Raw genomic sequence first — 24,812 nt, 5'->3', positions numbered from 1 at the left:
TTCAAGGTGTGTTTAGGATTATTGTCCTGTTGTAGAGGCCATCCTCTGTTCATCTTCAGAATTTAACTGAATCCATTTTCCCTCTACCCATGAAATGTTCCCTGTGCCACTGGCTGCAACACAAGCCCAAAGCATGATCGATCCTCCTTCGTGTTCAACAGATGGACAGGTGTCCCTTTTATCTCCAAACATACCTTTGCTCATTGTGTCCAAAAAGTTCTATTTTAACTTCATCAGTCCACAAGACTTGTTTCCAAAAAGCATCAGGCTTGTTCAGATGTTCCTTTGCAAACTTCTGATGCTGAATTTTGTGGTGAGGACGCAGGAAATGTTTTCTTCTGATGACTCTTCCATGAAGGTCATACTTGTACAGTAGAACAGTACATCACCACTGCAGAGTTTGATAAAACTTCCTGCAGGTCTTTTGTGGTTAAACAAGGGTTCTGATTTGCCTTTCTAACAATCCTATGAGCAGCTCTCTCAGAAAGACCTCAACTTGACCTCCACAGTTTCTGCTAACTACCATTTCTTAATTACTTTACGAACTGAGGAAACAGCTACCTGAAAACACTTTGCTATCTTCTTATAGCCTTCTCCTGCTTTGTGGGCATCGGTTATTTTAGTTTTCAGAGTGCTAGGCAGCTGTTTACAGGAGCCCATTGCTCCTGATTGTTGGGACGAGGTCTCAGGAGTCAGAATACCCACGAGCTCAGTACCCAGAGCTCTAACAAGCTAATTATGGTCTGAGACCCTGTTAAAAGTTGTCTGAGAGCTCAAATGTCTTGGGGTGCCCAAACTTTTGCATGGAGCTGCTTTCATTTTTTCACTCTAAAATTGTACAAAACAAAAAATGATACACAAATCTTGCTAAAAATGTTGAAAAGCATGTTTCATCTTTAAGTTCATGCCTTTTGAAGATCAGTTGATCTTCTACTTACTTTACTATTCACATTTTGACCAGGGGTGACCAAACTTTTGCCTGCCGCTGTAACTCTGTGAGTCAACTTTGTCACCAAAGCTATAAAAATACCCACTTTGTAGTAAGGTGGAATTATGATTTAAATAGAACAACACTGTAATTCATGCTGTGATAAAAATGAAAGACACTTGCATAATATCAGTGTGTTCCTGACTCAGATGGTGATCCTATCTTCCTTGAGGATAAACTTGTTCCCCACTGCTAACACAGAACTTGTTTGTGACTCTTTTCCCACATCGCATGTTGTTTGGGATGAGATGCTCCTGTCAACAGAAACTAATACTTACCCCGTGGTTTCTACTCCTTGAAAAAGGATGCCGACTGTAAGCCACTAACTACATATGAACCTGACTGAAGCCTTTATGGGAAATTGTGACATATCACTCTGCTTGCGCAATTTCCTACCACAATACTATAGATTGAAGGCTTCCAGATTATTTTGTTAGTGGTGACTATCATCAGCTTTGTTCTCGAGGGGATGACTGAACCCAAAAACACAGCGGAAACAATGCCACACACACCATTACGCAACCACAATGACTGAAATATGCTGCAAGGATTCCCTTTGTGTTGACCACACATGGTGACGCATGCTCGGATTGAAGTCTGAACTTTAATTTAACATTGACATCACCAGAGGAAATGGGTTTATACGGTTGATTTCTATTTATGACGCGTCTACGCTCGTAATATTGCTTTTTACAATGGATCCCTTTTGTGTGTGTGTTTGTGTGTGCTGTCTGCAACTGATACGCATACACTCGGACGCTTTTGCCTCGTTCCATCAAGCCATCAACCGTAAGTTTTCCCAGGATGCATTAGCCCAAGGGTACAGTCGGTTAGAGATACCCTGCTGGCAGCTGTCACAGGAGTCTATGTGTGAGATGATGACGGAGGGAGTGAGCTGAGGCTGTGTTTCTCTTGTTGCCTCTAAATAGGAATAATAAGCTCTTGGTTCTTATCAGAGCATCGCTGTTTTCTGAGAAACCTGAATGGCATCCTGTGGTTGTTTGTCACCAAGACGACGCCAAGACAGTTCACAACCAGCTAATCCAGGTTGTCTGGTGGCCATGTCAACAGCTCAGGACCTTACGCTTGTCTGTGTTCTGTGTGAGCGAGCTGCTGAAGCATATTCAGCACCAATTATGTGCTTCAGGGAAAATGTCATGTTTATAAATAACATTTTGTTGTGTTATTTTTTCCCTTTTGCTCTGTGTTTGTGTCTATAAAGCCATAAAAATGAGACTGAGCACTGCATACCCACGTCATGAGCTGAGAGCTTTGATCGGTAAATGAGCGGAGGATGAGTCATCCTTTTCATTTAGATTGCCTTACACTTTTACACAGGCTTTTTTCCTCATCAGATTGCCTCATGCTCTGGATTTCCTGGTGGCAATCAGTTTGGGTGGGCCTGAGTGCAATTTTAGGCATCGTTTTTTGCTGCTTTTATTTTTAACCCAGCGTGCAATCATCACAGTGCAGAGCTGTGTTTTTTTTTTAAGTGTGACACAGGTGATTCGTTTAATCTGATATGCTGTAAATAGGTAGAGACCCAGATGCGGAGCAGCCCACAAAGATCAGATTTTGTGCGCACATTTACGTCAGCGTCCTGCAGAAACACTCAAACGAACCTTCTGGTTTCCATTCCTGGCCAAATGAATTAAAAATGACACAAGATATTTAAATAGACAAAGTTTGACTCCTGAAACAGATGGTCTGGACTACATTTAGATTTTTTCTCTCCTTCTCTCTCTCACACGCACAGGCTATTAGCCCTTGGCTGCTGTAATGTAAATGGATTAAGACCTTTTATAGCAAAGAGGTTCCTGCTGCTTTATCCTGCTGCCATCTTTGCCAACCATGCACCATACATGTAACACTTGCCATCTGTAATTGGGGACTTAGTGGCGTTTCAGCCCCATGATACTCAATTTTATGAATCAGTCATGGGCAGTTTCGCAGACCCTTGAGTGGGAAATGTAACGTGTCATTCTGGGAAAGGCAGAGGGAAAGACTGAGCTGCTACTGTTATACGATTACTGAACGTAAAACTATTATCCAATTTTATGGAGGAGGCTCCAGTGGAGCGTAAAGTGCTTAATGTTTAAAGACTCTCACACCATATGTCTCTACTAAACTTTTATTGGAATCTGATACAACAACACATGAAACATTTCTGCAAAAATATACCCCAAATCTTCATAAGGAATCTGTGATTAAATAGGTTCAAACAAAATGGCAAACTATAATAATAATAATATGGGATCTTTGGTGATTTTATAACATGCAGGAATATATTAGAAACTTAAAATAGTATAGAAAAAGTATCCGTTAGTGCAGACTGACTGATTAAAACAGTAATGGTGGACACACACCATAATTACTCAAACCGAATAAAAACTGAAGTTCTTATTTCAAATGTCAGATTTTCACACCAATCTTCAGTTTGTGTTTTTTTTTTTTTCGGGGAAGAATCTGACACACTTGAATGTGCACACCCCTTGTTAGTCATTTTATTTTGCAGCACTCCTCTTCTGTGTGCTTCTTTTGGGTCTGTCGGTCTGTCCGTCATTCTGTGGATCTCCCTGCAGAGCAAAGAACACGTCATGTAAATATTTATTAAATGATGCAAATTTGTGCACGGGGGAATAAACACTACGATGACTCACCAGGACAGAGAAAGCCCCAGAACGACCTGAGCTCCCCCTCTTGGGTGGCTCGTTCTTCACCTGTCTCCTCGCTCTAGTTACCTGAAAGTGAAATCCCACACAGAGGAGTGATGTTTCTGAGAGGACATTAACTTATCTCAGCATCATGATGAACATTTTCCACTGCAAAACTCAAATCACATTGTCAGCTAACAGATTGCAGCAATGATCTGACCACAGCGATCCAATAAAACCAAGTAAGGTGGCCTTAAAACTCTGCCTGCACATCCGGCCTCTTTGCCCCAGCTGTTCCTCTGCTCGGGGGTTGCCATGGAGACTCACCTGTAGGGGGATGGATTGCTTGTCGTTGGTAAGGAGAGAGTAGGAGCCGACGCGGGATTTACGCTTGTTCTTTTTCTTACTCACAGCTTGAACCAAGTGCCGCCTGGACCTATCAGTCTGAGACACCATAGACACAGGGATTAGTGAACATCAATACATCCTGTACACACATTTGTGCTCTGTTTGAAGCCACTAAACTGAATTTGGAAAACACACATTCCCCCTCTAGATGCTCTTATGGTACTTTTTTAATCATTTTTTGTGAGCAAATGTGGTCTCAGTGGATCACTGCTATGGATTTCAGCACATACAGATGATTCAGTATGACTAAAACTTCTCCGGACCTTTGGCAGCGACAGCCACCGCTGCAAACCAGTCACCACCCTCCCACACATTTGGCTTTTGCTCACTCTGACTTCTCCGTGACTAACATATGCGGTTTACCTGGATGAGAGTGTTAGGGAAGCCTTTGACGGAGACGGTCCCAGGCAGGCTGGAGTGGTTCAGGTGGGTGGGACCCCTCCGCTCCAACTGTCTCTTACGTCTGAACAAAACCTACAAGGGTGAGACAGTCACAACCACATCCACAACCACAGAAGGAAACAACAAGTCTCACACGTCTCCCTGTGTGGGAAAGTGCATGAAGTCTTGTGTGTGGTGGATACTGAGCAGAGCGTTGCTTTGTTCATCCTTTCCTTGTCACATTCAGTCTCCCTTTTTTATTGGCACTCAAACTCCAGCATTAATGGGAGGAAACGGCATAACTATTAATGTCAGCGGCTCCACCATTTCCTGCATTTCTCATTGATCTACACACAAACGTAGCACTGTAATCGATCCACTCGTTTTCCTAATGAATGGACTGTCACTTCGAGAAACAACAGGTTTCAGTTTGCCAATTAGGACTTTGTGGTAAATTTATAACGCTACCGCAGGGCCTCGGCTCCATCGAAGCTTATTTCCCCCCTCCGAGTTATATAAGTGTGGAAATGAAAAGATTGTTCCCAGCATTGGATAATAACTTCCTACCGTTTCTCTTTTTCCATTTGGCTGAAAACAAAGACACTAGCTGCAAAATATTTGCCTTGCAATCATTTGCGCTGCCATTTAAAGTGCTTATAGTGATTGCTGTTGACCTACATTTTGATGATTGTCTGAGTTTTTATTGTGGAATGAGCTTTGTGGAGTATTTGAGAATGCGCTGTGGCACAACAGCTGTACAGTCTGGAGCTGTCGGGTAATTGCAACATGCATATGTTATTGCAGGGCTTTGCTACTGCCTATAAGGGACTTCAGTAGTTTGTGTTTAGCTTCTATGGTTTAGCTTTATCAAAAATTCAGGCTGTTCTCATGCACTGTTCATATGTAAACCCATCAAAAGTAATGTACCAAAACTTGTACACACGTTATCCAGAGCCAGTGGTTCATGTCTAACTCATGTAATTGGGAAGGCTGTGATCATGTGACCAATGCATTGATAGGAGTAAAGGAAGCGGTTCATCTAAAGGCTCATTTGTGCTCCCTTTCCATACAAAAATAGATACGTGTGTTTCAAATGTTGTAAACCTCACAACCCTTGTACTTCCAAATGTCCTTTGTGTTGACATACAGCCAACAGATGGCACTAGAGGGCGGAGTCAAAACTTTCAGACAACAACAAACGAGGCTAGGAGGTCGTAATAATGTACCTTTCACCAGAGGCAGATGGCAGTGGCTTTTGAGGCCTTTAAATACATCCCAACATGTGGACAGAATTTTTTTTTCATTACGCCTTATTTACAGATGTCTCTGTCGTCTCCTACAGTTGTATCTTACTTGAACTTCTCTACGCTGCCCCCATGATCTCCGGTGGTGTTACTCCATTTTGTGCGTATCTGTAAGCTTTTAGAAGATGTGCACAAAAATGGATGAAATGAAAGCAGAGTGCAGATCAAAGGCTCTGTCTGTCTCCATATCTAATTGTTGAGCATAAATGAGCCCTCAGGAGGCAGGTTGGGGTGGTGGATCGGTCACAGAACACACCTCCCACCAGGAGGCTTGTGTTTCAAACTGTGTGAGACAAAATGAGCTCTGAGTCATTTTTAAGGCACAACGTCACCATGTTTGTTTTCCTAAACCAGGGGTCGGCAACCTTTACTATCAAAAGAGACATTTTTTTTACCAAAATAATTAAAAAATATCTATCTGGAAAGGTAACACAGCCAAATTAAGTCTATATTAGCCTATCCATATTATTAACAGGTTTAAATGAGCATTCATTAATATGTTTTACCACAAGGGGGCGACTCTGCGATGGGCTCTTTACAATTATTCCGTACTTTAACTTTGCAGCGTTGGCTGTAAAAGCAAACAAACCTGTCCACACCCTATTAAATACTTTATTTCCTCCAAGACTTTTCCTTCTTTTGGATTTGGAATCCATAGCTAGCCGAGCTAGGGAGACTCAAGACGAGCTACTGCTATTGAGGTTTGTCAAAATTTTGAGGAAAAGGTGCCAGGCTATCAACGTATGATGCACAGTTAGTTGACGAAATGTTAAAACATTTTTCTTATCTGGTGTGTAGGCTACACATTTTTACAGTTGCAGAATGTACCAACTTCTTAAGGTTTACAACGATGATAAGTGAAATTAAAATGTTAAAAAAATAACCATAATTCAGTTACATATTTTTTTGTCAAAGCCACAGGAAGCCACTGGAGAGGGTGGAAAGAGCCACTGGTTGCCTACGAAAGTTTAGCTGCCTAAAACTAAAGACACCCAATAATGTTTCTTTTCCTAAACCTAAGTAACTTTACATTGAGCACTTAACTTCACTTTAAGCACGTAAAATAAGTCACAAGTTGCTAATTTGTTAATATTATATGAGCTGTTGTATGTTGCACAATTCCATGGTATCACCTCTATATTAGTAATATAGTCATCTAATTCTCAAGTTTGCGTGAATCATTATAACTGTTCTATTATATAAGAAAGAATGAATTCAACAACCTATCTCTAAATTTCCCTCTGATGTTTGTTTCTGCCTCGTCTGTCTAGTACTATAATGTCTTTTCCCTTACCTTATTCCTGATGTGTTGTTCCTATGACCACGCACCAGACTGCCTCAGAGTAAAACCTGCTCTTAACTGGAGTCCTCTCACACATGCACTACAGGTTTCAGACTGAAGCAATAACAACCTTGTGTAGTAAAGGAGTACACTAAGTGTTGGCACATACCAGTTCGTCAGTTAAGGGTAGCGCCCTCTGCTGCTTCTGATCTTCATACTGAGAAGAGGGAGAGGAGAGGAGAGGGGCGAGAGTCAACACTGATGCTGTTGGTATTCTGTAGCACATTTTAATACATTAATGTTATATGTAACCATTAAGTAATCAGGTCCTTCACATTGGTTTTCATTCAGTCCCACCGTGTGAAAATAGTCCTGACCCAGACAAACCAGGACACATTGTCCTGTCTGACAAAATGTCACCATGTATGTCAGTACTTGACAAAACAAATAACTCTTCAGCCCCCAAGGCATCACACATGGCAGCATTTCTGTCTGGCTGTATCTGTGTGTGTGTGTGTGTGTGTGTGTGTGTGTAGGATATGGGACAAAATTTAGCCTCCATCAAAACCTGCTGCAGTCTATCTGGTTTTCTGCTGTCGCACATATAATGCATTGACGAGTCCCATAAATTACTCATTTAATGTGTTCCGTTATAAACACAAGTGACCCCGGTGGGAAACTTGAAGTAAACTAAACCAAATGCAGCCGCTGAAAAGGCGCTGCATCGGTTATTAGTTAGTCCCCCACCACATGTGAAGCTCACAGTTGCGCGTGCTGTAATTACAATACAAATAACTGCAGCAGAAAAAGGCACATATGTGGCACAAACGCCTTCAGACAGGACAGAATCCCCAATGAAAGCTCTTTCATGTGTGGGTGAAAACCGTCCTCACTCCTCCTCGCAGCTGTCGAACCCGTTGTCCAGATGAGGGTGATTACTTTGGACAGAACACGAGGACTGTCCACAGAAAAATGCTGACCACAAGTTTAAAGTATAACAGCCGCCGGCCACATGAAAAGCCAAAAAAGGGAGCTGAAAGATTTTGTTCCACGGAGGGGTATATTTTTGGTGTGGTGGCTGTAAAAACCATTACAATGAGAGTTTGTTTCTGTTAGAAGGAAAAAAAAAATTATATGTCTCCACAGGTCAGGGTTAGACTGTACACGTCTGCTGCCATCCTGACACACACTTGACCACTATTATCGTCACGGCAGCGTCTTTCGAAAGAGTCAGAGTGGACTTACATTCCAGCAGAGTTACTGGCTTCCTTTAACCCAAACAGTATAAACACTGACCTTACTGTGTCTGAGCACAAATCAACACTCTGCCGGTCATTTCAATTGAAACTCAAACTGTTAAAGATTAATATAAGATCATTTAAGATGCATCCTAAATGATTTCCCTCAGTACATCTATGCCAGTCACATGCAGGAAATGTTGGTTAAAGGAGCAGATGAGCTGGACAGATTTTTAAGCTTGTACAAGAGACAGAAATGACTAAACTGTTTTGTAATTTCACTGTCACTTCCACAAATTTAAACACACTCTTCTCTTAAAATGAAAATCAAACTGACTTAACGTAACATTAGAGATGTAGCTCCACGTTTCACTGTCAGCTTGCATTACATAAAGAGCTCTGTAGCGTCCTTGCCAAAGAAAATGCTGATAATTCAGATTCTTTTTGCTTCCATTTGAGAGAAGAGTTGGTTATTATGTAGTCTGCAGCAACAAACAACATTTAAATAGTCTCAAACAGGCTGCACTTACCTGTGTAGTGTCACAACAGCACAGATGATGACTGATAAATAATGAACACCTTTGCTCACCACTGTCCTCCCCTAACTATCACATCCATTAGAAGTGCGTCTCTTACCTGTCCGTCTGCGGTCTGTCCGCTGACACACAGCTCTCCCTGCGTCGCTCCTGAGCAGTCGAGGGCGTGTGACAGCAGGCTCGCCTGCAGGCAGAGCACGCACAGCCAGATAGTAAACCCCATGATCCAGGCAGGAACTCGAGTGTTCCCAGCCCCTGTCAGCTCCCTGCTTTATACTCTCGGCTCTGCTAATGGGGAACAGATGCAGGGGAACGGGAGGCCATGCCAGCTTCACGCAGACAAACAGCACACCACAAGCCTGTGCTTTACGCCAGCCAGTGGCCTGCGGTCCTGCAGAAACATGTCAGACATCTTGAGGGGCCTCCCCTTTAAAAATTGCCTCCCCCCTACCCCTCTAACCCTACTCAAAGAGGAGATTTTCCACTTATGCCTGCACTGTAGCTCCTGCCAAAGTGTGTGTGTGTGTGTGTGTCTAAATTAGAGAGAGCACAGAGAGAGTGGAGAGAGAGGGGAAACTTGTGTTGTCAAACTTCTGTACACAACAAATGAAAAATTGGTGGTTTGGTTCCTGTAATGTCTTGAAGAAATGTGGCATTATGCAGCGAATTAGTCTCCTGGATCAGTGTGGATGAATCTCTTTCCTTGTGCTTTCAAAAAAATGTACACGTACAGCGGCTGTTTATTCAGATCTGTGCTGATCCAAACACTTCAGCGAGCCTTTTAGAATTACAGTAATTACTCCTCAGTAGACTTCTCAGTGGAATATACAGCTATCAACACTGTCAATCCATCTTTCAACTTGCAGACTTCTGTTGACTGAACACTGGCGAAGGATTGTAAGATGTGGATAAAAATCATTATGGGTCTATTAGGTAAAATACTCACAATCACTTGGGGAAGAATAAACTGAAAACAGACAAAGTTAGTGTGTTAGAATTTATTTCTCTTTAAATGGTACAGCATGTTTTACATTAGGTGGAGTGCATGTTGAGGAGAGTTATTGTACCTCTGCGGGAGTTTATACGGCCCTTTAAAAGAGCACACCGTAACGATTGTATCTCCTGATGGGGGCATGTTATAGATGAATAGGCACCCTGTCTCAAGGTGTGTTACAGGATGGAAAGAGTGAGTGGGAGCAGGAGAGAATCTAGTCTAACGTCTTTAAGCCTCAGGCTCTGGGTCAAAGAAGAACTGTCTCCTGCTGAGGCTGGAAACAAGCACTGCTGTGAGAATTGTTCAAATTAAATAACCTTCATTTCCTGCCCAAGACAAGCCCGTATACCACCACCCTGTCCTCCAGCATATCAGTGACAAAGATGTTGCTTCTTACTCAACAAACTTGGAAAAAAAGATTGTGAAAGCATCTGTAATGGCTCTGGCAATTTCCCAGTGAGTCACAGTTTGAGTGGGGAGAATGAAGGATAGTTATTCATCTTCATCCCCAGCTCCCCAATCTCTCCCCCCTTATTTTTTTCTTCTGAGATATGTCTGCCGCTGTGTAGGAAGTGTTGTTGCACACTTTTCCCTGGAGGTTCAGCGAGACCACTGGCTAGACAGCAGCCATGCTAATGATGTGAATTGATGTGGGAGATGTTTAGTCAGGAGACAAAGGAAGGGAAGAGTGAAAAATGACCTCAAAACAGCAAACACTGCTTTACTTGGCAGCCAATCTGAAATGGACTTAAAGGAGCAGTGTGTGAGATGTAGGGGGATTTAGTGGCATCTAGTGGTGAGGGCTGCAGATTGCAACCAGCTGAAACTTCTCCTGATTAGAATCCCTTTGGTGTTCAGTGTTCAGGAGGTTTTTACCAGGAGCTGAATTATCCACAGAGGTCTCTTCCTCTCCAAAACAAATGGACCAGTTGATCAAAATGAGTGAAAACACTGAATAAAGGATATAAAACACGTTACAAATCAGTGTTTCTCCAGTGCTGCTAGTCCAGAGCCTGCTAATATGTGCTCACCTTTTTTCTATGATAATTTCAGATCAAGTCGATCAGGAAGTTTTTACCAGGAGCCGAATTATCAGCAGAGGTCTCTTCCTCACCAAAACAAATGAACAAGGTGATTAAAATGGTTAAAAACAATGAATAAAGCAGTGACACCTTACAAATCAGTGTTTTTCTTATGCTGTTTGGCACATCACAGATATGCCACTATACCAACACCTGCTAATTTGTGCTCACCTTATTTCTGATGAAGACACTTAGGAGGTTTTTACCAGGAGCTGAATTCCACAGAGGTTTCCTGCTCTCAAAAACAAATCCTGTGATTTAAACCCTGTAAAATCACTGAATAAACAGTTTCACTTTTCAAATCAATGTTTGTCTAGCCCAGCACCTGCTAATATGTGCTCACCTTTCTTCTCTGATGACTTCAGATCAAGACTATCAGGAGGTTTAAACTGGGAGCCGAGTTATCAGCAGAGGTCTTTTCCTCTCTAAAACAAATGGACCTGGTGATTTAAACCAATGAAAACACAGAATAAAGCAGTTTCACATTACAAATCAGTGTTTTTCAGTGCTGTTTGGCATGTCTGAGACGGGGTGCTAGCTCAGCACTTGCTAAAGTGTGCTCACCTTTTTTCTCTGGTAACTTCAAATCACGACGATCAGGAAGTTTTTACTAGGTGCCGAATTATCAGCAGGACTCTGTTCCTCTCCAAAACAGACAGACCTGGTGATTTAAACTGATAAAAACACTGAATAAAGCAGTTTCATGTTACAAATCAGTGTTTCTCCAATGCTGTTCGGCATGTCTGAGTTGGGCTACTAGCCCAATACCTGCTAACATGTGCTCAACTTTTTTCTCTGATAACTTACAAACCAAACATTCAGGAGGTTTTTACTCAAAGCCAAATTATTAGCAGAGGTCCCTTCCTCTCCAAAACAAACGGACCCGATGATGTAAACCGATAAAAACACAGAATATAGCAGTGACATGTTAAAAAAAATCAGTGTTTTTCATTGTGTAGGGGGTGCTAACTACAGTGGCTGACATGAAAATGCAAAAATGGGAATGGCCCTATAATAGAGTCAGTGTCTGTGGAAACATTACGATGCAACATGGTGAACTCTGTAGCCGAGGATCCGCTCCTTATGTACGAAAGATTACCGCAATAATTAATTTGATTACACAAAACAAAATTCCATGACTTTTTCAAAGCTTTCAAGGGTTTTCCTGATTCCACGACTCAATGACTCCATGACTCCATGACTCCGTGAATTCCACAACTTTTCCAGGTTTCCAGCCCTGTAGTGTCCATTGCATGTTGCTGGTGCGGCTGTGACTCAGAGGTAGAGCGGGTCGTCTACTAATCAGAGATTGGGGGTTTGATCCCATGCTCCTCTAGTCCACATGTCGAAGTATACTTAGCCAAGATATTGAACCCCAAATTGCTCCCGATGGCTGTTCCATCTGTGCGTGAACACATGTGAACGGCTGTTGTGTAGCAGGTGGCATCTTGTATGGTAGCCTTGGCCACCAGTGCGTGAATGTGTGTGTGAATGTGACATTTAATGTAAGAAGCGCTTCGAGTGGTTGCAAGACTAGAAGGGTGCTATACAAGTACAGTCCATATATGTAAACATAACCAGCTCATTCTAAGGTAACAAAAAGCACATCCATTCTAATTTCCAAGTGATTATACACTAAAGAAAATATACTGATTATATTTTACTCCATTTCTGCCAGTATATCCCCCTGAATCCTACACACTGGACCTTTAAGTCTTCCAGTGGACAAACATGTCAGCCATTTTACTGACACACCAGGCAATTAATTTCAGTGTCAGCCCTATTGAGAGTCATAGTCTGTACTTTAGTTTAACAAAACATCAGATGACGTCTTCTAAGACATGTCGAAATCATGTTACCAAGGTTACAAGTTTGCATTAACCTCTCACAGACCACAATGTGGCTGTGTAAAGAGACAGTAATCACAGCGAGGGAGAGTTATTTCATACTCCAAATCCCTGTTATTCACTCTACACTTTCAAGTTTAAAGTTTTTTAATGCATCTCAGGGAGTTCACTGTAAAAAAAATTGCTATGCAGAGCCACTCTCAGTATTCGCCCCCCTGTACCTCCCTAGTGTCGTTCCCCAGCGGCTCTGCTTTGAGCTGCTGTCAGCGAGTCTGAGGATGATTCTCTATGGCTAGCAGATGTTGACCTTGTGAGAAAAAAAACACATTTTTTTTTTCACTGCACATTGTCTGCTCTGACCAGAGACGAGAAGACAGGTAATTTGTAACACATAAATACTTGTAGAAATGTGTTTGTGTCTGCATGAGGGTAAGCAACAAAGCTGTTCGGCGGCGGGATGACAGATGAGAGAAAACAGGAAATGTGATTTAGGAAACAACATCTGGATTAGGAGACATGACTCATAAAGTAATGGATGTTTTGGATTATGTAATTGAAACATCGAGTCTCTTACGGCCCCATTTGTTAAAGGGTTGGTTCACCCAAATTACAGAGAACCTTTTTCTCACTTAACTCTGATGGTATCTGTTCATGCAGATAGTTTGGGGTTTTTCCCCCAGATTTTGGGAAAGTAATGCCTCCGCCCAAATGCTGGAGGTGAATGGAATTTTGCTAGTAGTGCTGAAAAACATGTACAAAGTTTAAATGGATCGTGTCTGTCGAGACACATATTCCCTGTTATTCTGTAAAATCCACAGACCTGCTTGGACCTGCTTAAACAACATAAGGAAGTGGTTCAGTCGCTTTTAATGCAGGCGAGGAAAGCCATCATGGTGAAATAGGTCAGGGACGACCCTCCCTCAGTTTCTATGTGGAAATCCTTCATCTGAGGTTGTGACTCTGGAAACAATAGGACATTATATTGATGGAAGGTCTCATCTTTTTCTGCAGAGGTGGAAGAAACTGTTGGAGTCACTCGGACCTAAACATAATTTGGATTTACATGGATGAAATTTGGATTTATGTCTGAACTGGGGACAGTGGATATGAATCGGACTGATGTACACAATAATTACTTAACCTCACCTTATTGTTCCTGCTGTTATGTAAATGCAGATTGCAATTAAGAAAATAAGAAAAATTCCACAGACCTTGCTGTGAACCATTTTTCAGAAGGACTATTTCTTTGGTGAAAGCAGGCTAATGATTGTAAAAACTAGAAACATCATTGGACTGGGGTAAGTTTAAATATTTGTTTTGTTTAAATGGGTTATCAGGGCCTGTGAAAGGTTTAATGGTTAAAGGAACAGATTGAGGTCCTGGGGAATACGCTTGTTTTACTTTTTTGCAGCTATAGTCAAGAGACAGTTAGCTTAGCTTGGCTTAGCATAAAGACTGGAAACAGGGAAACAGCTAGCCTGCCTCTGGCCAAAGCAAACATCGCTTAACAGGCTACCTCTGTTTCATACTACTTTCGGTCTTTACACTAAACTTAGCTGATTGATTGCTAACTTGATATTGAATGAAAAGCAAGAACCCAAGAACAATGCTGGGCTTTGGAGCCAATTTGACATAGTGGCTGAACTGAATTACGACTTCTGGTTTCGTCATGTGTTGCCCTGGGGCCCCAAAAAGACTTTGTCCCACAGATTTACACTGTAAAGAGACATCTGTAAAGCCCAGTTCACACCAAAGATGTGCGACAAGACAAAACCATTGTAGAACGTAGCGGGGAAGAGTTGCAGAAGTGTGAACTGGCCCATCTCAGCTCGACTCACATCGGCTGATGGTGTCACCAGTTAAGTCACCAGTAGCTGGTTTTAGAATGTAAGGCATGTCATTCTGTTTCAACAGCCAATCAGCTTGTAGCAACACAGATGGAATCTTCGCTTGCTGTGGCAGACAGCCCTCCGTCCCTGCCGAGCCCAGGTCTGTCTCCTTTACATCCCCATGGCTGTTGGAACGGCTGTCTGCCTCCATCCTTACGGTGGGTCCCTGCTGCTGCTCCCTGTATGTGTGTATATCAAACACACACACACACACAAACACACACACAGACTGATAAACTGGTGCCGGTCATCTAAATTATTATGGTGTATGTACTACAAATGCGGCCCATCTGAAGATCGGGTCGTTTTATAATTTTGCTGCTTCATTACTACTGGAAATGACACTGTATCTCACCATCACTATCCTCATTCCGATTTCAACAAGTTACAAATTATATTCAGCCACAGCCAGTTTTGGTGTAAACTGGCAGGTTTTGAGAACGTTGCAGACCGGCACATTGCAAGTTTCAACTCATGTCATCATGAATCTTCGGTCTGAAATGGGCTTAAATCAGCCTTTATTGTTTTTTGGAGGTGAGGTTGAAGGGAAAGCTTGTGTGCTTGCTCTATGAGCTCCACAGTGCAGAAAGTTCTGGTAATTTTATACCAGGAAATCCAACTTTTTTGTGCCTCTGAGCAGCCTTCATAGAAATAAACAAGGCCCAGTCTCTGATGCTGTATCCAGTTCCCTTTATATATCCATGATGAAAAGACATGAGAGTGGTATCAATCTTGTCATCTAACCATTTGCAAGAAATCACATCCCAAAATGTCAAACTCTTCGATTAAAGGTGTGTTTGGACACAAAGTGAAGTGAATCTTTGGCTTAAGTCTTGTGCAGTAATTTGACCTGAACCCCAAATGGCCAATGTACCAGCTGTAAAATAGCTGTTAGCGAGCAAACAACAGATGCACCAAGTTTGTGTTCAGCTCAGCATCTGTCTGATCTCTCTGTTATTCCCCTCCAGTCTCTTTTCATCTCCATACATTTAAAAAAGCAGATTCATAAAGTCCAGGGATACCCGCAAATTTTTCGCTCGAGTTGAAACCTTTTCATCAGTTGGGCTAATGTGCTTCTAATTGTTTCCATGTTCTTTGTATGTAGTTGCCCTGCCTCTATAATTTGCTTTGCCTTCTGTATGACCACTCAGTATGAGTAACAACCTCGGAAACTAAGATTTATTTTTTGTATTGGCGAAAACGTGTTCTCCCACTTTATTTATTAAAGGGTTGTGTCGGGTCTCAGCTCAGAGCTTTATAGTGCTATCCTGCTGTAAATGACCAACTACAGCTGCCCTTTGTAGCTCTACATGTGTATTTGTACATGCCTGTGAAAGCTAAAAAAAATAGCCAATGTGAGTAGATCTGCTTCACACTGGGAGGTCATATAAGATGCTTTCAGATGAAATGAACCATTGACAACACAGTCAACAGTCAATTAGCTTCCATGTGCATCGGGGGGAAGTTTGTCCTTTTCAGGCCTCCATTTGGCGAACCAAACACGTCTCGTCTCTGTATACAGGTATTGTATGTGTGTGTTGACAGAAGGAGAGAAGGGCGAGGTGTGAACTGTGTGTGTATACTTTATGTCGGGTCATGACCTCTTGCTGAGAAGTGAAAGACTGAAACTCATGTCTGGCCCCTCCGCTCTGAGCAGCTGGACAGGCTCACAGGTCTGATTACAAATCAATACTCCTCTACAGCACATTGTCCCCTTCTGTTTCCATGAGGCTGCTTTGGTAACAGCGTTGTGAAAGGTGCGAGTGAGAGAAAAGCAGCAAGGCTTTCAATCCTCTCATGTGGAAACAGCGCAGGAAGCCAAGAACGAGGCTGAAGGGGAAAGCAGTTCAGCTGCGCTGCAATTTGTGCACTTGTCATTGAACAAAGACGGATTATTGTCTGGCCTCTTACATTTTCACTTTCCGTTTATGTGTCCTTGGCTGTTTGAGTATTAGCACGCTGAGGAGCGCTCATTTGGCTCAAAGTGAATCTTAAATATATCATCAGTTACTGACAGTATTTGTCTCTAATCTCACATCTGAACTCCCAGTGCCCGCCACAGGATTTCGCTGAATAAAAGGCACTCAGCAATCACAGCCCTCAATTTCCCACAGCACACAGATGAAATATGCCTTCATGCCAAATGCAGTCCTCGAGATCCGTCTACAGATTACCCTGAGTTATCAATTTAGACATCAAAGCTCCCAGGAAGAGAAAACATTCAGTCTGTAGATAATCAATTAAAATACAAGTCACTGTGGTGAGAGGCTTTGTAGAGACGTGGTGTCTCATGGGAGTCAACACATATACACAAATGTCTAAGGTGGTTTGAAAATAGTGGAAAACTCCTCTCTTACTCCACAAAAGCAAGAAAGTAGGCCAGGAGCATTTTGAAACATTTGCTGGGTTACAGACACTTTATTGCTTCGAAATTAATTTTTTAGGTTTTATTATGACGACTGACAAAATGTGACAGTTAAACATGGGTGCTAACATTGATTTTGAGGATGTAAGTAGTTTGCATTGTTGACAGGAATGTTGCCTTAGTTAAAGGAGAATACAACTTCAACGCTGTTAACCCCATTGTACCCAAAGACTTTAGTTAGTATGATAAGGAAAAATGCACATTTCTGATTGGTTTAAAGTCTTGAAATCTGGTATGGACACACTTCAGGGAAGTATCTAAGAATACAACTTCTACATTTTTAGATCCCATGAAAAGTCACCCTTTTATCAATAGTCAAAAGCCATTTTCACACATAGATCGTGCTATAGAGCCCCTACAAAGTCCCTTCTTTATACCTACTTTGCATTTTTACATAGAGCCAAATGATGGCGGCATCATTCTGCTCCAGTGTGTGCTTATAGACTGCATTATGGTATCATTCAACCTAGAGAGGCATGACAGGTGTGACATGTAACACATCGGTGTTGGGGTCTAGCGTGACATAAAACATATGCATTGGGGCACTTTCTAAAAAACAACAATAACATAAAATTGCATTAACCTGCATCTTTAATATGCAGCTAAGCTTGTCCTCTGCTCAGAGGTAAAGAGTTCCTGAATCTCACAGTTTTCCCAATTTGGGGACATTTTCAGCTGCTGTCATTCTTATTAGAGTTAGCCGCTAACTGCTAGCAGCTACTTTTTAAATCTCCAGCAGTGTGTCACACACATAACACGTCGTCAAGACTTCACACCCGTCCTTCCCATGGTCCAGTCCTTCTCGATGTCCTTTTTTATACAAACACCGTTTCAGCGTTGTTACTACGTCCCGTTGTGGATTAAAAGCGAGACTACTCTGACCTCACATTCCATGATCATACCTTATATACAGAAGGTGAGGTGGCATAATGACTTCATACTCCTGCTTCAAACATGCAGTGTAAAAGGGGGATACTGTTTGGATTTTTGAAAAATGATCAAAAACACTAACACTGTGGCAGCATGGTGATACAGTGGTTAGCACTGTTGCCTCACAGCAATTGGGTTCCTGGTTCAAACCCCAGGGTGGAGGAGCCCTTCTGTGTGTTTACTGGAGTTTGCAAGTTCTCACCGTGTCAGCGTGGGTTTTCTCTGGGTACTCGAGCTTCCTCCCACAGTCCAAAGACATGCAGGTTAATTGGTGACTCTAAATTGTCCGTAGGTGTGAATGTGAGTGTGAATGGTTGTCTGTCTCTATGTGTCAGCCCTGTGATAGTCTGGTGACCTGTCCAGGGTGTACCCCGCCTCTCGCCAAATGTCAGCTGGGAAAGGCTCCAGCCCCCCCATAACCCTTAACAGGATAAGCGGCTATGGGAAATTAATGAATGAATGAACTTACATTGTGTTTGTTGTCTTCCATATGAAATATTTGTGTGTGATATTTTTGATATTCAACGTGTCATTTTCTTATCATACTATATTCAGTCTGTGGGCACATGGGATTCTTTTTGCCCCTAAAATATAATAAAATATGTAGCAAAAACAGTGGTCCCATGTGCTCAAAGACTAAATATAGTTTGATAAGAAAGACTCTCTATTCAGCCAAACTGACCAATTTTGGAAATGTTCTCAGAGTTATACTTAGGAATGCCTGGAAAATATTTCCACCCAAAAATATTCGAAATATTAGTTGTGGGCACAAATGAGTTGAACAGTAGCTATTTTCATATGACACATTTAATTTTGGGGTCAGTTTTGTTGTTTGTCAGTGTGTTTTCCTTCTTCCATGTGAAAAATGGCAGCCAAATTCCTGTGGACCAAAATAAAAACACAAGACAAGTTTTAAGGGGAGCAGCTTCCAAACTTGTGTGAAACAGTAATAAGTTCTGTTTTGTAAGACAGTGGTTTTCCAGGTTTTTGGCCCATGTGTACACACACATGACACACATGCTACCTTTCAGCCCAGTTGCCAGAAGGAAATGTGAATGGCATTTCTGCAAACCACAGATATGTTACATTGTATGGGAGGCTGCCAAGCTGCAGACCAATGCAGAGTACAGTTCAAAACCACCAAACAACAAAACCGGTTGTTTTTTTGTTAGGCATCAGCGGAATTTCCAGCTGGGATTGTGTCAGCAAAGGTTGGTATTTTAAGCCAGAATTTCATCTTTTTCTAACCATAACCAAGTAGTGTATGTGCCTAAACATAACCACATATTAACCACAGCATCATTAACAAGTAAAGTTTGAACATATCTGCTACATAATAATGTATAAATGTTATATAACCAAGGTTTTGGTGGTTTCTGGCAATTGCATTGTACCATTTTGGCTAAAAATTAGATGTTTCATCTGTTATATGAACTTACTGAACTAACAAAACAAATGATGCTGATGTAACTTAGAAACATCAATATTAGGTGATACATAGGTCTCATTTTCATTCATTTTCTGTCACCTCTTATCCTGTTAGGGAATGTGGGGTCTGGAGTCTATCCCAGCTGACAATGGGTGAGAGGCAGGGTACACCCTGGACAGGTCACCAAACTATCACAGGGCTGACACATAGAGACAGACAACTGTTCATACTCACATTCACACCTACGGTCAATTTAGAGTCACCAATTAACCTGCATGTCTTTGGACTGTGGGAGGAAGCCGGAGCACCCAAGAAGACCCATGCTGACACAGGAGAACAGAAGAGTTCCTTCTGGGTGTCGAACAAGGAACCCTCTTGCTGTGAGGCGACAATGCTAACCACTGCACCACCATGCTACCCATTGATGTTTAGGTCTGTTTTTAATCATTTGGAGTCAGCAGCTTTTACTGATCTATTTGAATGAGCACTGTACAACAGCTAACCTTTCCTGTAATCCAAATAGCTTTCACTCAAACATGATATAAAAATGTAGTTAAACTACGGATATGAACAAATCCTGCAGCACCCTATTTTAGAAACCACTGTATTAGAGGGGTCATTGAAAAGCATATGTAAAATGAAGAACATCAGCACCTGAGGAGGATGAGCGTGTTGGAGGGAAATGTGTTTACAAAAGTAAATCAGTTGCAGGATATCTCTCCTTGATCAACATAGTGTAAGAGTGTCAATATGTGTTTTATAAATCTCTCAAAAGATCATTTCCACCATACAGTGTCTTTGAGAAGACGCAGGATACCCCCACCATACATGATCATATATAAGTGGTACTGTATTGTACATTACACAAGCAGTGATGTAACTAGGAAAGTGATCAATTGAACCCGGCACGTCCCGTTATTATCACCACACACTGCCCATTGTTCATTCAGCCAGAATACCAAACTCAATATCATGAGAGGACTGTCAGACGTAGTAAGGGTCATGGCCTCTCACTATCTCTCATTTCTATCCCATCCTCTCTCTGCTCTGGTTACCATGGCAGCAAGGAGTTGGATTCAAACAATGCCACCGAGGGTTGAAGCCTTTGACGAGAGGAGAGAGCCGACCGTATCTGGTATCTTGGCGAGACGAGGTGTGGATGGCTCAGTGTGACGTGCACTTGCTGTACAGCTCTCTCCAGCTGCTGCCACGCATGCATTATTGTATACGTATCATAACCAGAGTACAGGCTGTTTTTATTGGGTGAATATGGATCCATGAAGAGGTGTTTTCCTCTGGATGTGTTGCTCAGGTGCAGTAAGGGATTGAAATTCTCTTTGTTCGTGTCAACGCATAGAATGAAGTAATTATTTGACCACCATGAACAGGCCTTTTTTGCTTTTTAAAACTGATTGAGTGTCTTTGTGTCCGACACCACATGTCAAATGTCTTTGCACTGAAGTGAGAACTTTGGTCTGCTACTTTGTCCGCATACTAAAAACTTGCGAGTCTTGCAGCCTTTGATGATTGGCAGCAAACCAACTTGCTCCCCAGAGTGGACGAGCAACGTTAGCAGAATTTCAATGTGGTAAAAATCTGTAAAAATATTTGGTATTCATGTGCTTACCTTTTACTGTCCTAATTTGTTGCAAGTATAGAACCCAGTGTCAAAGGTTCTCAGTTACAGAAAAGGAGTTCAGTAATTGCATAGTATATGAAGAAATCTTCACATACCTGGTAACTAAAGCCTTGTTCACACATGCACTGTAAACCTGGAAGTATCTACAGTAGATATTACCCTGAGGTGCTGTATGTAAGAACGCAATTGAGTGAATCACTTGGATCGGAAATTAAACAGACTTTGTGGTGTTGCTTCTTGTTGCTGTGGTCTGTAGACACTTTTACACTGCCTGTTCAAGGGGGAATATCATGCCATTGTGCCGCCTTGCCATTCTGTAAGGTATGATTGCATAAAGGGGAGACAGAGTCGTCTTGCCCCTGGGCCGAACAGTAACAGCCCTGAAACAAGATCTGTGTACAATGTATAGACGGAAAGACATGACCATGGTTGGAATAGGTGTGACGTTTTAAGTACATATTATGTTGGTGGGAGATTTGATAAACAGCTGTTAGCAGTTAGTGGCTAACTCAAAGACGAAGAGCAGCAGTCATAAATGTCTGCAAATTGGGAAAACAATGAGATTCGGAAGCTTCTTACCCTCCGAGCAGAGGACAAGATCGACCGCCATATAACAGAGAAGGTAAATGATTGTGAGTGATTTATGCCATTGTTGTGTTTAGAAAGTGCCGCTGACACATATGTTATAAGTCACATTAGAGGCCGACACTGCTGTGTGTGTGTGTAAAATTATGTCGCCGTCGTTTGGTTCTATGTAAAAATGCAAAGGAGGCATAAGGAAGGGACTTTATAGCGGCTCTATAACTCAACCTCTGTCTAAAAAGGGCTTGTGAGACAGAGCCTCCCTTCGCCTCTCCACAGCAGCAGCCTCTTGTCTAAATATGATCATTTCTGGCACCAAGATGGGCTGAAATGCCGAACTCGAGGCTCCGTCCATTATTTATACAGCCTATGGTGTACATAGACTCGGTAGTTGTCCAAAGAATTCACCATAAGTAAGCAAGCATGGATGATGTTTCTAACATGTGGCTTGTGCAAAACTATAAGAAAACAAATGAAGAAGAAGGGCAATTTACACGAAGACAGCAACACATGTCCAACTGGAGAGACGACAAGCTTCAAGAACTTCTGTCAGGAAGGTGCAACACCAAAATCCTCAGACAAATTCAAGGAATGGCAATTATGAACTGGCTCTTTGATCCACGTCATAGTCTGCCTCGTGCATGCTCTACCCAGGCCCATCCCTTACCCAAACCAAGTGGAGTATTGCCTGTAGGTGAGAACACTTCTGACGAGGACAGTCCAAGGGAAACCTGGACAATGTCCGGACCTGTTTCTCCCACAAGCTGTTTTCTCGTATGAGAAAACAGCTTAAGCTCATAAAAACACCAACATTCACTTTATAAACTACCTGGTGAATGTGAGTGTGATATTCAATCTCCTTTTAGCTCTGCTTTAGTCTTCATTAACTCTGGAATAAAACATGTAGCTCATTACCAGCTGATTGCTCTGCTGTGTTCACCAGCTAGCCGCTAATGGTCCCTCTGCCATTGGTTGCTGGGCAGGTAGCCTGCAGTGGGTCTACTAGAACTTTTTATTTTCTGAATTCAGCTGTGTGCTACGGCTTGAAATGCTTGGTTGATGAGTGCTTTCAGACTAAGTTGATAGGACATAGTTAAGGGCTGTAAAACCAAAATAATGAGCTAAAAGATGTTAAATTGTGAAGCTGTGGGAAACATTGGTGACGATTCTCTGTGAGATTCTCACAACGGTCGACCCTCTCACATTGCACATAGTAATTTGATCCATTATTGGTATAAAAATGTTGATTAGTGCAGCTTCAATTTGTGGCGTTTTGCATTTTTAAACTGGTGCTAGTCTGCTTTGAGCCAGCTAATGGACTGGAAGATAAATGAGGCATTTCATTATCTTACCTACATTTCCTCAGATGTCCAGGTGCCCTTATATGTTGCTGAAGCCGAGGGGCTCATTCGCTGGTGGTTTGTGTTAACAAGTGTTGCTAAATCTGGGCGGCTAGAAACAAAAACACCTCTTTTGTAAACAGCTGTGGCTAAACTTGGCTGGAGAAATCCATTGGCAGGCAACCCGGGAAGTGGAGCTGCTGGCAAATTTACTCTCACTCATCCACATTTGTGAAATAAACACAGGAAAGGAGGGGGGGTTAGCCGGCTTCTGTGCTGTGTGACTAATATAGTCTGGAAGGAGATTGACCAGACTGTCAATATGTTGTGGTTTCTAAACACTGGAAGGGAAAAGAATTAGTTACGGGCTACCGGAGGACTAAAAGGAACATCTTTAAGTGTATGTGCCAAGCTTGAAAGCTTTGCACTGTTCATGAAATACACAGTGAAATGGGATCCAGCCAGAAAATGATCATACTGTGAGGAGGTTTGAAGCTGCAGCCTAACGTTTCTCACAGGAATATCTGACCTCCTGCTGTCCAGACACTTCACTTTCCATGACCTCCCGTGTTCATGCATTACATTTTTGTCTGCTCTCAAATGCAAATCAGCCTCAACGAACATCCGCTAGCAAACTGGCTCCATCCAGCACTAACCTTCACGGCTGAGTCATGTTCAACGCAACGAGGAGTTAAAGCAGTTGTTTTCCATTACGAGTGTGATTTTCCTCAACCCCTGCTTTTATTCATTACCCCAGGCCAGAGGACCATCAGCTCTTGTTTATTAGCTGTAACAGGGGAAATGGCTTCATGACCTCCGCCACTGAAGCCCCATCCAACCTGGAGGCATTTATCAAATATAAAAATGAAGCCCATCTGTCTGTAAACAAATGTGAGACAAGCTTGTCTTTCTTTCCTCTCCCTATAAAATGAAACACCCTCTCCTCCCTTTACTGCACACTGTGAATAACAGAACAATGCACGGTGTGAATCACTTTGTTTGTTTGTTATTTGTGATGCTTTGTTTCCAACACTGGGATGACCACTTATGGGCAATTAGTCATGTTGAGTGGGCCGAGGCTTCACCTCCACCTCGCCAATGACAAACACAAAGAAAATGTATGTTTAAAAGGAATACGCCGAGGGGGCTGCAGACTGAACGAGTGAGCGGGGAAATGTGTTGCTCATCTCGGCAGAGGATTTAACACTCGTATTATTGGTGGTTTAAAAGACGGAGCTTTAATACAAAATCAATATGTTTACCCAGAGGTCAGTGTTATCTCAGGCCTTTCATTTTTTAATACCAATTACAACAACTCATGTATGTTATTAATTGTGTCCATTGATTGAGAACTGTGAAGTGAATATGCTAACTGGGCTCGTTAACATCTGCTTTACAGCCACTTGTAGTTTACAGGGTAATCATATGAAATTCTACTCCAGAGAGGTCAGCCCTGCTGATGGAAATTATGCTCTTTACGTCTTAACACATGCGTGGAAACAGATTTTCAAATTACATTACACTTACTTATGCGCTCACTCACACATGGTTAAATGTCTTCTTTAAAGGCTTTAAAAGCTCTAGTTAAGCTAACGTTAACTTCTGGAGCCTAGCGTCATTAATTTATCTGTAATCGCAGAGATAACAAAGGTTGGCAAACGTTATGCTGAATGAAAGTGTAAATGTGTATACATACTGTAGCACCAAACTAACGGAGAGACACTCTTGGTAAAGACGGTAAAAAGACCATTATCCTTTTCTCATATTCTGAGCCAAAAACCTTAACTTCAGTGGCACTTTAACTTCTTGTCTTTGATGGCGACGGCAACGAGATGCGGTTCACAAGCGTACACTGTGACCTGTA

General features: G+C 42.1%; 1 protein-coding gene across 1 annotated transcript; it reads right to left on the bottom strand.

The window, feature by feature from the left end:
- Positions 1-3,103: 3,103 nt before the first annotated feature.
- On the bottom strand, positions 3,104-9,129 carry LOC117264265 (uncharacterized). The gene is made up of 6 exons (XM_033638111.2): positions 8,892-9,129; positions 7,187-7,234; positions 4,414-4,524; positions 3,970-4,086; positions 3,649-3,729; positions 3,104-3,564 (listed from the first exon to the last, which is right to left on the bottom strand). Exons 1-6 carry the CDS (start codon positions 9,012-9,014, stop codon positions 3,493-3,495), a joined length of 552 nt encoding a protein of 183 aa, XP_033494002.1. The 5' UTR covers positions 9,015-9,129; the 3' UTR covers positions 3,104-3,492.
- Positions 9,130-24,812: the final 15,683 nt, after the last annotated feature.

Source organism: Epinephelus lanceolatus, chromosome 20 (assembly GCF_041903045.1).
Source record: "Epinephelus lanceolatus isolate andai-2023 chromosome 20, ASM4190304v1, whole genome shotgun sequence".
Taxonomy (NCBI): domain Eukaryota; kingdom Metazoa; phylum Chordata; class Actinopteri; order Perciformes; family Serranidae; genus Epinephelus; species Epinephelus lanceolatus.
This window is presented reverse-complemented; position numbering and strand designations above follow the sequence as displayed.

Excerpts from the sequence above, each read along its gene's own strand:
- LOC117264265 (XM_033638111.2), bottom strand. The coding sequence starts at position 9,014 with ATGGGGTTTACTATCTGGCTGTGCGTGCTCTGCCTGCAGGCGAGCCTG. Across the intron at positions 4,087-4,413 it reads TCCCTAACACTCTCATCCAG|ACTGATAGGTCCAGGCGGCA; the intron begins GTAAACCGCATA and ends ATGGTGTCTCAG. Across the intron at positions 3,565-3,648 it reads CTGGGGCTTTCTCTGTCCTG|GGAGATCCACAGAATGACGG; the intron begins GTGAGTCATCGT and ends TTTGCTCTGCAG.